We start from the raw sequence: 13,369 nt of genomic DNA, 5'->3' as shown, positions 1-13,369 counted from the left end.
CTGGTGCGCAAGGTCTCCTGGGATTTATAGTGTATATTCGCAGTGACTGCGACTGAGGGAGAGTTTGAGGAGAAGACGACGCCTCTGCATCATCGCAGCTGAGAGTGACACACCTTCACGAACTGACGCCGGCGTTTCTGTGGAGAAGACTGTTGACGTCCTAGAAGGGGTTGGACTTGATTGACGGAGGAAGACTACATTTCCCATCAGACCCAGCGCACTATAACGCAGTCTCCCTCCTCTCAGGTGGCGCCGGAGCATTGTGGGATTGGATGAGTCTCAAGATGGACAACCGGGATGTTGCAGGTAACAGCCCCCGCCTTCCCTCCGGCGCCCTCCTGGGTTCTCGCGACTGCACATTCCCCCTTCGCCCTCCTTTCTGTCGCGGACCCGACACGCGGACTCCTTGCCTCAGCCCCTCGGCAACCTACAGTAACGGCGTGTGCACCGCTCTTGTCTCCCGAGACCCCAGAATCGGGTTGCTGGCCGCCCCCGCCCGGGGCTGAGAACACCGTGTCTTCCCCAAAAACCTGGGCGCCGGGTGGGCTCCGCGCGTCCTTTCCCAATGAACTGCCCTCAGGGCCGGTGCCAGCCATAGCGGCCACCCGGGGACTGCCTTGCTGCCTCTCCAGGTCCCTTCCAGGTGGCAGCTGCCTTTGGCTTGGGTCCCGCTTTGTGAGAAAAAAAAAATCTGCGTTTCAGAACTGAACTGGTGCAGCTAGAGCACGATTTCCCACGGCTACCGAACCCCACTTTGACACGGGGTTAGGTATCCCAATGCCTCTAGGATAGGATGCATTCGTCCATTCACCATATGCTTCCACAATTCCTGTGTGCCAAGTACCTGGCAGCAAATTTTGCACAGAGCTAGTTCTGGTGACTGAGGTCTGGGTTGGGTCTGCTAATGTATTGAAGACCAGTGAAGGCTCTAAATTTTATTTATTCGTTTGTATTTATGTCTGTGCGTGTGAGTACGCGTGTGTGTTCCCACGGAGGCCAAAGAGAATTTCGGATCCCCTGGAACTGGTGCTGTAGTAAGCCAACTGGAAGTTTGCTGGCATCTCAGCTTGGGTCCCCTGCAAGAGTAGCAAGCACTGTTAGCCCCTGAGCCATCTCTCCAACTCCATGAAAGGCCATTCTTGAGCTCAAGATGTTTGAAATGAGTAAATGCCATCTATGGGAAGGCAGAGGTTTCCCACTGTAGAGGTTGCATAGGCCTTGGAGTGGACTGGGATTGTCCCTTTGGTGATTGTCATGAATGAAATGGAGATAATTAGGGAAGCCAGCTCTGATAATGCCTGAGGAGTCAGCTTGCTTTTAACATTTAGAATTTAAGGGCTGTTGCGACATCTCAGTGGTTAAAATGCTTGCTGCCCGATTATGAGGACCAGGCTTCCCATCTCCAGCACTCATGTAAAATCCAGATACGATGTTGTGTGTCTGTAACTACAGCACTGTGAGTTGGAAACAGATGGATTTCTGGGGCTTAGTGGCAACGGTCTAGCTGAAACAGGGAGCTCAAGGTTCTGTGAACTCTGTCCCAAAATATTAGGCAGAGGCAGGAAGAGGCAGGTGGACCTCTGAATTCAAGACCAGCCAGGGCTACATAAACTGAGACCCTGTCTTTAAATGGCGTGATGGCACATGCTTTTGATCTGCACTAGGGAGTTAGAGGCCGGAGGCTTGTTTCAAGTGGAAGCCAGTCTGGTCTATATCGGAAGGAAATAGAGGGCTGGTGAGGTGGCTCAGCAGTTAAGAGTGCATGTTGGGCCCGTCGGTGGTGGCGCACGCCTTTAATCCCAGCACTCGGGAGGCAGAGGCAGGCGGATCTCCATGAATTCAAGGCCAGCCTGGGCTACAGAGGTAGTGCTAGGACAGCCAAGGCTACACAAAACCACCTTGAAAAACTTTTAAAAAATGCTTGTTGGCCGGGCGGTGGTGGCGCACGCCTTTGATCCCAGCACTCGGGAGGCAGAGCCAGGCGGATCTCTGTGAGTTTGAGGCCAGCCTGGGCTACCAAGTGAGTTCCAGGAAAGGCGCAAAGCTACACAGAGAAACCCTGTCTCGAAAAAACAAAAACAAAAACAAAAAAAAAAAAAATACTTGTAGTTCTTGCAGATGACCTCTGTCTGATTCCTGGAATCCATATGTTGGCTCATAATCTTTCATAACCCTCAGGCACTCAGGCGGTACATATTCATACACATAAAACAAATCTAAAAACGATTTTTTTTTTTTTGAGACAGGATTTTTCTGTGTAGTTCTAGCTGTCCTAGGCTGGCCTTGAACTAAAATTTTTTTTTTTTTTTTAATTAGGAAAAAAATAAAATTTTTCCTGAGAACCCTTGGGCTACAACTCTTATTTTTGTTTTGAGACAGCGTCTCTTTACATAGCTGTGCTGGCCTTGAACTCTGTTTACTGGGATTTAAAGGCTGTGCTACCACACCCAGCTACAACTCTAATGTGTGGAAAGCATGTTCCTCCTGCCTTAGCCTCCTGACTGGGATGGCACTCTCATCTTTGCTTGAACCCTCAGTAATTGTCTCGGTCATCTTTCTGTCTGTGCACTTTATGTCAGAATGATCACCCTGTCCTCAAGGTCATACTAAAACTAAAAACAAAAACTGGAGTTGGCTGAGGCCACCCACACTTGTAATATGACACTTTGAAGCAGTGGTTCTCAACCCTAATGCTGCGACCCTTTAATACAGTTCCTCATGTTATGGTGACCCCCAACCATAAAATTATTATGTTGTTACTTCATAACTATAATTCTGCTATTGTTATGAATCATAATGTAAATATCTGATATGCGACCCCTGTAAATGGATTGTTCGGCCACCAGAGGGCTCATAGCCCACAGGTTGAGAACCATTGCTCTGGGGTTACAGCTAGGGCCATATGAGATCTAAATAAGTAAATGTAAATAAAAGACCTGCGGAGGGCTGAGGAGATGAATCACTGGGGACCTGAGCTGGATGCCCAGAACTCATGGAAAGCCTTACAACACTTCTGTAATCCTAATGCTCCTATTACCAGAGGAGAAGGAGGCAAAGCTAGGAAGCTCCCTGCAATCTTGCAGGGCACCTAGCCTGGAATGCACAGCTATGAGCATCAAGAGCCTATGTCTCAAGGTGAGAGAGAGGAACTAGCACCCCACCTTTTGTTCTTTGACCATGTGTGGGGCTGTGGAACACACATGCCCACGCACACACACATAAAAACTTAAACAGAAAGTTTTGTTGGATCTTGTTACTTGTTTACTAAATACTACCTCATGAATTCCCAAAGCCCTAAAAGTAACATCTACGACCCTTGCCACACTTGCCTCTGCTCACTTCTGAGTGGTTCCTCTGGCCCCACTGGGTGGGTTTTGTTTTTTGTTTTTTTATTGTCTTCTCATGGACACTTGCATCTTCCTGTCTCTGGTTTTGACATCTGCTCCTTCTCTCCTTGATCCCCATTCACGTGGTTCTTCCTGACCCTGGTTCCTAAGTTCATTTCCAGCTGAACTATGTCTCTTCTAATGGTTATTTTTAGGCTCTCTTACCAGTATAGGCACTGTTCTGTGATCTCTTGTGTTTCTAGCTTAGTTCTTACCATAATTTGAAGTTTCTTTCCTTTTTTTTTTTTTTGTTTGTTTGTTTGTTTGTTTTGGGGTTTTTTTTTGTTTTTTTTTTGTTTTTTTTTGAGACAGAGTTTCTCTGTGTAACAGTCCTGGCTGTCCTGGAACTCACTTTGTAGACCAAGCAGGCCTCGAACTCACTGAGATCCGCCTGCCCCTGCCTTCCAAGTGCTGGGATTAAAGGCATGCACCAGTATCACCCGGTACCTACCTTTTTTTTTTTTTTTTTTTTTAATTTAATTTAATATATTGGGCTGGGGAATTGGCTCAGTGGACAAAGTCCTCCGCTGCCAACCATGATCACCTGAGTTTGATTGGACTCACATAGTGGAAATAAAGAACTGGATCATGGCAAGAGGGAATCTCAGCCAGTGAACCAATTTCCAGACTTAAGATAGTTTTCAGATCCAGAACCCCTTGAATGACGGGACAGCCAGGTTTCCCTCAGGAAGGGCCTTGATACAATACCTAAGAGTTTACAGATAGTTTTTCTCCCATCCTTCCCCCAGAGGGACCTATAGCCTTTTATAAGGGTAACTGTGCACTGGGGGGAAGGGAACAATCAGAACAATCCAATGTCTATTTGGATTATCCAGGGTCTACTGGTTCTGAATTGACACTGATTCCCAGAGATCCCCAAAAACACTGTGGCCCTCCAGTTAAAGTGGGGGCTTATGAAGGTCAGGTGACTAGTAGGGTTTCGGCTGAAGTCTGACTTTGGTAGGTCCAGTGGGTCTCTGAACTCATCCTATGGTTATTTCCCCAGTCCCAGAATGTATAAATGGGATAGATATACCGAAAAGGTGACAGAATTTCCAGTTAGTTCCTGAGAATACTGCATGTTGTCCTTTGCCCAACCTTTCCACATTATACCCACGTTGCACAGTAAAAACAAAACCACATATATTGCACACTGTGCAAGTGTGAAAAATCACAGGACAACTTTTTTCCCTTGAGACAAGGTCTCAAGTATAACAGGCTGGTCTAGAAGTCATTGTATATAAGAGGATGACCTTGAGCTTCTTTGAATTATGTGTTTTGTGTGAATACCTGGGTGTACTGTATGTATGTGCAACCTTTTGCTTAAAATGTCCACAGAGGCTAAAAGAGGGATTCCCTGGAACTGGAATTACAAATGTTTGTGAGTCTCCATATGGCTACTGGAACTAAACCTGAGTTTAGCAACCTGTACTCTTAACTTCTAAGCCATCGTTCCAGCCCCAGTCTTGAACTTCGGTTCTTCTTGCCTTAACCTCCGGAGTGCTGAGGTTATAGACATGCACCAGTATACCTGGTTTATACACTTGTAAGAATGGAACCCAGGCATTCATGCTAAGCACACAGTCCACCAACTGAGCTATGTTTCCAGCCAAGCAGCAGGGTCTTACTGTGTAGATAAGGCAGGCCTCTACCTCAGTCTGCTACCAACCTTGCAGCTAACTTTTCATGTTAATGTTTCTCTTGCCTTCTCAGTCAGAGGTGAGTCCTACCTGGACAGAATCCTCATAGCTTCTGTTTAGAGCCTAGCACAGTGCTATGTACATGGCAGACATTCTATAAGCATTTGTTGAAGAACTGAACAAATGACCATTTGAGTCCTCTGAATATCTATCTGTAGCTGTCTGGCCCATCATTGCTGTTAAGCATACTGATGGAGCGAAGGTGTTTTCTGATCCCCATCTTTTCCCTCCCCAGGAAAGGCTAATCGGTGGTTTGGGATGGCACAGCCCAAGTCTGGAAAAATGAATATGAACATCCTCCACCAGGAAGAGCTCATCGCTCAGAAGAAGCGAGAGATCGAGGCCAGAATGGAACAGAAGGCCAGGCAGAGTCATGCAGCCAGCCCACAGCCCCCTCATCCTGGGGAGTAAGTGGATTCTGAGGCCTTAGGGCAGCAGAGTCTCAGAGTGACAGGACACAGGATGGCGTGACAGTAGAAGTGGGGCTGCCGTGAGAGGCTCCTGTGTGGTCCTACATACTTGTTCACCCAGAGCTTGGGAGGGAAAGGCAGGAACATCCCGAATTGAGGGTCATTCATAGCTACATGTTAAGTTCAAGGCCAACCTGGTTTGTATGAGAACTTGTTTCAGAAAACAAAAACCCCTCTTGATCCTGTGTGCTTGGATTACAGGCCTATATGCCTTACATTGCTATTGTCACCATAGTTCAGTGGTAGAGTGCTTGCCTAGCCTGCTTGAGGCCCTGTGATACATCTGTGGAGATGGAGAAAAAAATGGAGGGGGGGCAGTGTGTGTATACTGAACATTATGTGCTTTTTGTATTTTAAATTTTAGTTTGTATTTGTGTATGGGTTTGTGCTTGCACATGTATGCACACTTGTGGAGGCCAGGGAGCAGCCTTGGGTGTCTTTCCTTAGGAGTTGTTTATATTTTGATTGTCTGTTTTTGTTTGTTTGTTTTTCAATACAGGATTTCTCTCAGATAAGGCTAAGTGTCATGTGGCTTTTTTTTTTTTTTTTTTTTTTTTTTTTTTTTTTTTAATTTTTTTTGGGAGACAGCGTGTTACTGTGTGAACCAAGCTGGACTAGAACTTGCTGTGTAGACCAGGTTGGCCTTGAACTTACAGAGATCCAACTGCCTCTGCCTTCTAAGTGTTGGGATTAAAGGCCTGGCCGGATTGTTTTTTGAGATAGAGCTTCTCACTGGCCTACATGTAACTCACCCAATAGTGGTCAAACCCAAGGGATACTCCTGTGTGCACACACCATTCTGCCTGGCCTTTCACATGGTTTCTGGGGATGGAGCTCTATCTAGTCTTCACTTTCACATGGCAAGCACTGACCTGAGCTGTCCCCAGTTTTTGAGACAAGGTTTTCTTGCATCACTCCTGAGTTTTGGGATCACACAGCTCCAGCAGCTGGGTTTATCTTGTCAGCATTATTCAATAAGCAACACAGATTGACAATTGATTGCACAGCATCTGGGTGCAGTAGTTACTCTAACATCTAGAGATCATTAACCGTATATGGAAGAACTGTGTGTCTCATGCAGATGCCGCACGATTCTACCTTAGGTGTTGGAGCAGTGTGAGGACAGTGGCAGGGCCTGAGTATCCTCCAGGGCCTCAGCTCCTAAGCAGCAGAGACTTCTCTGGTGTGTCAGAAAGCTTTGACTTCTGCTTTTGTTTGGTTGCCTTTATTGTTTTAATGTCAAAACCCAGAAGCAACTAGGGACCGTTTTATTGTTAAACTTGGTAAGAACCTGTGTGCCAACAAGATGGCAGAGTGGGTAAAGGTGCTTGCTGTCAAGCTGTGACCTGAGTTCAATCCCTGGTACTCACATGATGACAGGAGATCCTGCAAGTTGTCTGACTTCCACATGTGCCATGGTACACAGACCTGTATACACACACATATAATAAATAAGTAAATGTAATTTAATAAATTTGTAATTTCTTTTTAAAAATATTTATTTCATTATTTTATGTGTGTGAATGTTTTGCCTTCATGTATGTTTGTGTACCATGTGCATACCTAGTGCCTGAGGTGGTCAGAAGAGGGCATCAGCTCCCCTGGAACTGGAGTTACAGATAGATGTGAGCCACTATGTAGCTGCTGAGAATCAAACCAGGTCCTCTGCAAGAACAGCAGATGTTCTTAACCACTGAGCCAACTCTCCAGCCCCCTAAAAATATTTTAAAAATCACTTATGTGCATGATAGGAAATCCAAGCAATAGAAGAAACAAAGAAAAGCCAGTGTCATTCAACCCTGACGTCAGACTTGAGTGCCACTTGAATTTTGGGGTGCTTTTCCAACAACTAATTGTTATAGTGTTTTTGGTACTTGGGATAGACTCCCAGGCCTTGCACATGCTAAACACCAGTTCTCTTCATCCTGAGATGGTGGCTCATTATTTCCTTCTGTGCTCAAGCCATCCTGCTGCCCCAGCCACCCAACAAGCAGGACTACAAGGTACAGCTGCCGCACCTGCCTAAAAACACAGAAAAAGCTTTTTTTTTTTTTTTTTTTTTTTTTGCCTGAAATCCCAACATTCGGGTGACTGAGACAGGGAAACTGCAGCATGAGACACTGTCTCTAAATCAAAGAATGATAAGGAGCAAGCCAGCACAGCACAATATATAGCAGATCCCTTCAGCTGTGAGCGTGTTACCTATGGAAGCTTCTGGCAGATTATGCATATGTGGGTGATACACATTAATGCCAGGTCTGGGGACACTTGTACAAATCTCAGTACTTGGAAGAATGAGGCAAGAGACCTTTGCAAGTTTATAGCCAGCCTGGGCTATGTAGTGAGTTCTAGGCCAACCAAGCAAGCATAGTAAGACACAGTTTCAAGGGGAAAAAAGCCAAACTATTAGGTTTAGTAACATACCTGCAATCCTGACACTTGGAGGTATAGTCAGGAAGATCAGGAGTTATAGGACAGCCTTGGCTACATAAGACCCTGTCACAAAAGCAAACAAAATAAAACCACAAAGCTGAACGTAGTGGTGCATGCCTTTAATTGCAGAACTCAAGAAGCAGAGGCAGGTGGGTCTCTGAATTTGAGGCCAACTTAGTCTACAGTGGGAGTTCCAGGATAGCCAGGGGTGCATAGAGAGACCCTGTCTCAAAAAAACTAACTAAAGTCACAAGGTGCACACACATCCTGCTCTAGAGATAGCTGTAATACATAGTGAACAATAAGCCAGGTCATAATTATCCAGTAAGATATATATGTGCTGTGCAGGGAAAGAGCATGAGCCATATTGATGGGGGCCACTAGGACCACAGGGCTGGAACTCAACCAGAGGTAGCCCAAGTATGTGCATTGTTATTTTCACCAAGGCAGAAGTACTGTCAGCCTACTCCTGTTTCCTGCACTTAAACATTGTCTGTAGTGTACATTCTAATTGGTCTTAATAAAAACCCAGAGTCAGTTATCAGGGTGAAAGCTGAAAAATCAGAGAAGCAGAACAGTCAGCCACTAGAAAGACTTCTTACCTCTATCGAATCCTCAGCCTGAAAGGGCTGAGCTCCTGTCTCCTCCTACCTTATATTTCTTTCTCGGCCCAGCCTTATCACTTCCTGTCTCAACCTCCCTAGTGTTGGGATTCAAGGCGTGTGTGCCTCCCAAGTACTGGGATTAAGGGTGTGTGTCACCACTGCCTGGCCCATGTGGCTAACTAGTGGCTGGCTTTGCCCTCTGATCTTCAGGCAAGCTTCATTTGTTAGAGCATACACAAAATCACATTTTCCATTTTTTGTGTAAAATAAAAGAGGTTATAACTAATATAAGAAAAACTATATACAATAAGTACAATAACTATATACAATATATACAGGCAATAATTAGGTCAATACTATCTAGTCCACTAACATTTGACAAATTCTGAGAAAATACTCCATATCTATCCTATCTTGGTAAGTTCAAAATGTTGTACCTAAATTGTCCCCTGACATCTTTGGGGCTGCAATCTGGCTCTCAGCAGAAGAGCACAAGATGGTGTAGGGCCAGGAATGTCAGTGCATTAGCCCTGTCCTTGGCTCTCTTCCTCTGCAGTTTACTCTCACCCATGCTTTGGTTCTAGAATTGCCAATGCACATGAATCCTGTATCTCCAACAAGTTTGCCAATGATGGCAGCTTCTTGCAGCAGTTTCTGAAGTTGCAGAAGGCACAGACGAGCACAGGTGAGTGCAACCAGCCCTCCCACTCCAACCTCTGTCCCCCAGGTTCTCTGGAACATTGGGGTAAACAAAAGTCCCACCTTGGACCATTAAGTGTGCTCATTGTTCTCCTGTGGGATGACTGACAGGCTGCCACCAGAAGGGTCAGGTCCCACATGTCCCGTAACGGGCCCAGAGGATTCCAGTGGGTTGCGGGGAGGTTGTACTCTAGCAGCAAGCTGGCTGGAGATACCCAAGTTGTGTCAGAAGATGACACATTTAGGCCTGCTTTGGATGGTGCAGGACAGGGAGGCATCCTGGAAGTGATGAAGTCACCTAATGATCAGATGTCACAAGAGTTTATTGAGTGCCATCTCTAACCAGTGCTTCCTGCACTTGGCACCATACAGGCCACTGCCCCTCCCTTTCTGTCATCTTCCTTCATATAGCCTGTGGGCAGAGAATCCTCATCAACCCTGCTGCCACATGTCTATTGGAAAGTTGACGAAACATGGATCCTCATATCTGAATCCATAGGCTTGGTGTCCCATCCTTTTCACTTCTGATCTGTTTGTTTGTTTCTGTTTTTTGAGACAGGATTTCTCTGTGTAGCTCTGGCTGTCCTGAAACTCACTCTGTAGATCAGGCTGACCTTGAACTCAGAGATCAGCCTGCCTCTGCCTCCGGAGTGCTGGGAGTAAAGAAATGACCCATCACCAGCCTGCCTTCTGATCCTTTTTAAAAAATTGCTGCTAAGAGCACTTGTTGCCCTTGCAGAGGACCAAGGTTCGTTTCCCAGTACCACCATGGTGGCCCACAACCACTCGGGTTCCAGAGGATCCAACACTCATCTCGTGAATAACAGGCATGCACATGGTGCATAGATATACGTGCAGGCAAAAGACTCAAACATATAAAAATCTAAAATAAATAAGTAACAATAACAAAAAAGGCAGGGTTTAGTGTAGCCCTGTCTGGCCTGGAACTCACTATGTAGCCCAGGCTGGCTTCAGACTTACAGAGATTTAACTACCTCTGCCTCTTGAGTGCTGGGATAAAAGGTGTGCACTGCCTGGCACTTTTCATTAAGACTTTTTGATTTGATTTTTAATTCATATGTATGTGGACTTGTATGAGTTCATGTGCATCTTGTGGTTGCAGAAGCCCTTGGCAGCCAGAGGGTCACTGATATGGATGGGTATTGGGAACTGGGCTCAGGTTCCCTTTAAGAGCAGTAAGTGCTCTTAACTGCTGAGCCATCCCTCCAGCCCCTCATCTTTTTATTTAGTAATGGAAAACATAGGGAAATTGTAGCGTGCTCCCTCTCTGTTCCCAATCTCCAGGAACCCATTGCTGACGGGACGTGTCTGACAGTCTTGGTCATCCTGTCCTCAGCAGTGTGTACTGCTTCCATTTGGTGAGGGGGTTCTCTTTAGACCCTGAGGGTACCTACAGATCTCCGGCTGAGTTCAGCTTCTGAAGCATCACATAGCCAGGAACCCCTGTTTTACACTTAGAAACTGAGGCTTTGGACAGTAAGGCTAGAGTGTGAAGTGAAGCCACCTGTGCTGTAGACACCTCCCCATTCGTGCTACAGCGCTGCTTCCCAGGGAGCTTGGCTCCCTGCCTTGTCATGGGCTTAATTGTACCCATGGGTGGAGCTGGTGGTGGTTACTGATTGAACCTGGGTTCTCATGCATGTTCAGCAAGTGCTCTGCCACACAGAAGAGCCTTGTTTTAACTTTTCATTTTGAGACAAGACATAGTTGCTTAGGCTGACCTTGAACTTACTATGTATCCCAGACTGGCCTTGAAATCCGCCTTTTGCCACAGTTTCAGGGGCAACTAAGATTACAGGTTTTTGGGCGGTGGTGGCGCACGCCTTTAATCCCAGCACTCGGGAGGCAGAGCCAGGCAGATCTCTGAGTTCAAGGCCAGCCTGGGCTACAGAGTGAGTTTACAGGTTTTTCAACCCCAGGCCCTGTCCACATGTAGGGTCTTAGGAGAGGGGCCGGTATACCCCAGCACATCTTGCAGCTTGCCCCAGTGGGTGGAAATCCAGGCACAAGGAAGCCACACAGCCCAGTTGAAGCTCATTACTGAAACAGACTTTAAATCTGCCTTTGTCAGAAGAGGACACATTGTTTAAGTCCTTCACCCTTGGGGCCACAGGTTTAGTTTAGGGAGGCTGTGACCTGGAATGTGGAGGCTGGTGTCTCACCTAGGAGCTGACTGCCTTCCATTCTGGGTGTGGTGTGCAGAGGCACATCCGGCAAGAGCTGCCACCTGCCAAGCCCTGGCATATGCTCTTGTAGCTAGGTACCCTGAAAGTCCTCTCTCCTGTGCCTCAACCCACTTTCCATGGCCTAGGGGTGGCGCTTTAGAGGTCTAGGGCGTCTGCAGAACCATGGCATGCCTGAAGATGACTGTTGGCATGATGACCATACTTTCTGGGTATGTCTACAGCACTGCCCTCTGAATCTCCAGTGTATGTTTTCTCTTGTCCAACCCAGATCCACCCCCCAGTGCCCCTCCCAGCATGCCGACACCCAGCACCTTGAAGAGACCCCTCCTACTCAGCAAGCGGACAGGCTTGGGGCTGGGCAGCCCGCTGGGCCCTGTGAAGAACTACTCACATGCCAAGCAGCTGCCCGTTGCACACCGGCCGAGCGTCTTCCAATCCCCTGATGATGATGATGAGGAGGACTATGAGCAATGGCTGGAGATCAAAGGTAAATTGTGGGATGGCCATGGCTCCTACCCACCGTCATGGCAGCTGTGGTTAGAGCCTGGCACACAGTGCTCTGGCTTGGATTAGCAACCCACAGGTGCCTAAGTGAAGCTGTAGGGTCTGAGCAGAGGGGCCATCCTGGGAAGTCTTGGAAGAGCCCTGCCAAGGACACTAGCCCCATTCTGAGAACAGTGGCTGCTGTCACAGCCCATCAGAGAAGGCTTTCCTGGATAGGGCCTCATGTCAGCTGAGGCAGGAGCTTCTGTTGCTGTGTCCACATTTTGGGCCAGAGGTTCAGAATGTAAAGATTGGAGGATGTGCTCCCACATGGGGAAGGTGGTCTCTGGTCTTAGGCTGACAGTGGTCATTCTCTTCTAGTGACTCAGCTCCACATCATTCAGAACAAGGCTCTGTGACAGCAAGACCCTGTGGAGAACTGGCCACACACTCTGTCAAAATGATCATTTAGCTATGCCATGTCAGCTTGTTCTGAATGAGGGTCACCAGAGTAGGTTGGAGGCACACCTTCTGTCCTTGCCAATGCTCTGCTAATGCTCTCATCTCAAGGCTTTAGCACCTGTTTCAGGCATCAATTGATGTGGCCTTACATTTGCTTCTCTACACAGTGAGCAGGTGGGGTTCTTGCTGTGCATGTGGGAGGAAAGTGGAGCTGGAACAAAATCCAGCACAGAATGCCTCAGGACTCCTGGGATCCACCTTAGATCATATGTACTTTTATCTCCTCTATCCCACTCCTGTGCTTCCTGGTAACCAAGCAACAAGGAGTATAAGATTAGCTGTGCACTCAGCATCTACCCTAATGGCCAGCAACCAGATGACAGTGAGCCATTTCCCTTGTGATATTCATAGAAGGATATGGTCCATACAATGACTAACAGACTCAGACTCAGGACTAGGCCAGGAAGAAATAAAAAAGCAAGTTCCACCTACCTCAAATAGGCAGCTAATCCACCTGTAAAGAGATATTATATTCTCAGGCTTGGGTGTGTGTGTGTGTGTGTGTCTGTCTCTCATTTGGTTTAGTACTTGACTAGCATATACAGATCCCCTGGGTTTCATTCCCAGCACTGCATAAACTAGGGCATGGTGATGCATGTCTGTTATCTCAACACTCAGAAGGTTGAAGCTGGGGCGGGGGTAGGGGGGGTGGGGGTGGGGTCAGGAATTTAAAACTAACCTTAAACTAGTCCAAGGACAGCCTGCGAAAAAACAGCTGAGCAGGGGTGGCACACACCTTTAATCCCAGCCCTTGGGAGGCAGAGGCAGGGAGATCATCAGTTTGTGGCCAGCCTGGTCTACAGAACGAGTTCCAGAACAGCCAGGGCTACACAGAGAAACTCTATGGTGGGGGTAGGGAGAGGG

At 47.1% G+C, this 13,369-nt stretch overlaps 1 protein-coding gene across 2 annotated transcripts in view; it reads left to right on the top strand.

The window, feature by feature from the left end:
- Positions 1–6: 6 nt before the first annotated feature.
- Sugp1 (SURP and G-patch domain containing 1) overlaps positions 7–13,369 on the top strand; it is a 29,877-nt gene continuing 16,514 nt past the window's right edge. Inside the window, exons 1-4 of one of the 2 annotated variants that reach the window (XM_059244946.1) lie at positions 7–306; positions 5,322–5,493; positions 9,179–9,279; positions 11,769–11,987. In XM_059244946.1, coding sequence (XP_059100929.1) covers positions 273–306; positions 5,322–5,493; positions 9,179–9,279; positions 11,769–11,987 — 526 coding nt within the window. In that variant the 5' untranslated portion in view covers positions 7–272. The remainder of the gene's footprint in view (positions 307–5,321; positions 5,494–9,178; positions 9,280–11,768; positions 11,988–13,369) is intronic. The other variant, XM_059244945.1, reaches the window with a different exon arrangement.

This window comes from Peromyscus eremicus, chromosome 17 (assembly GCF_949786415.1).
Source record: "Peromyscus eremicus chromosome 17, PerEre_H2_v1, whole genome shotgun sequence".
NCBI classification, from domain to species: Eukaryota; Metazoa; Chordata; class Mammalia; order Rodentia; family Cricetidae; genus Peromyscus; species Peromyscus eremicus.
The sequence above is the reverse complement of the archived record's forward strand: the minus strand, read 5'-3'. Positions and strand labels throughout refer to the sequence as shown.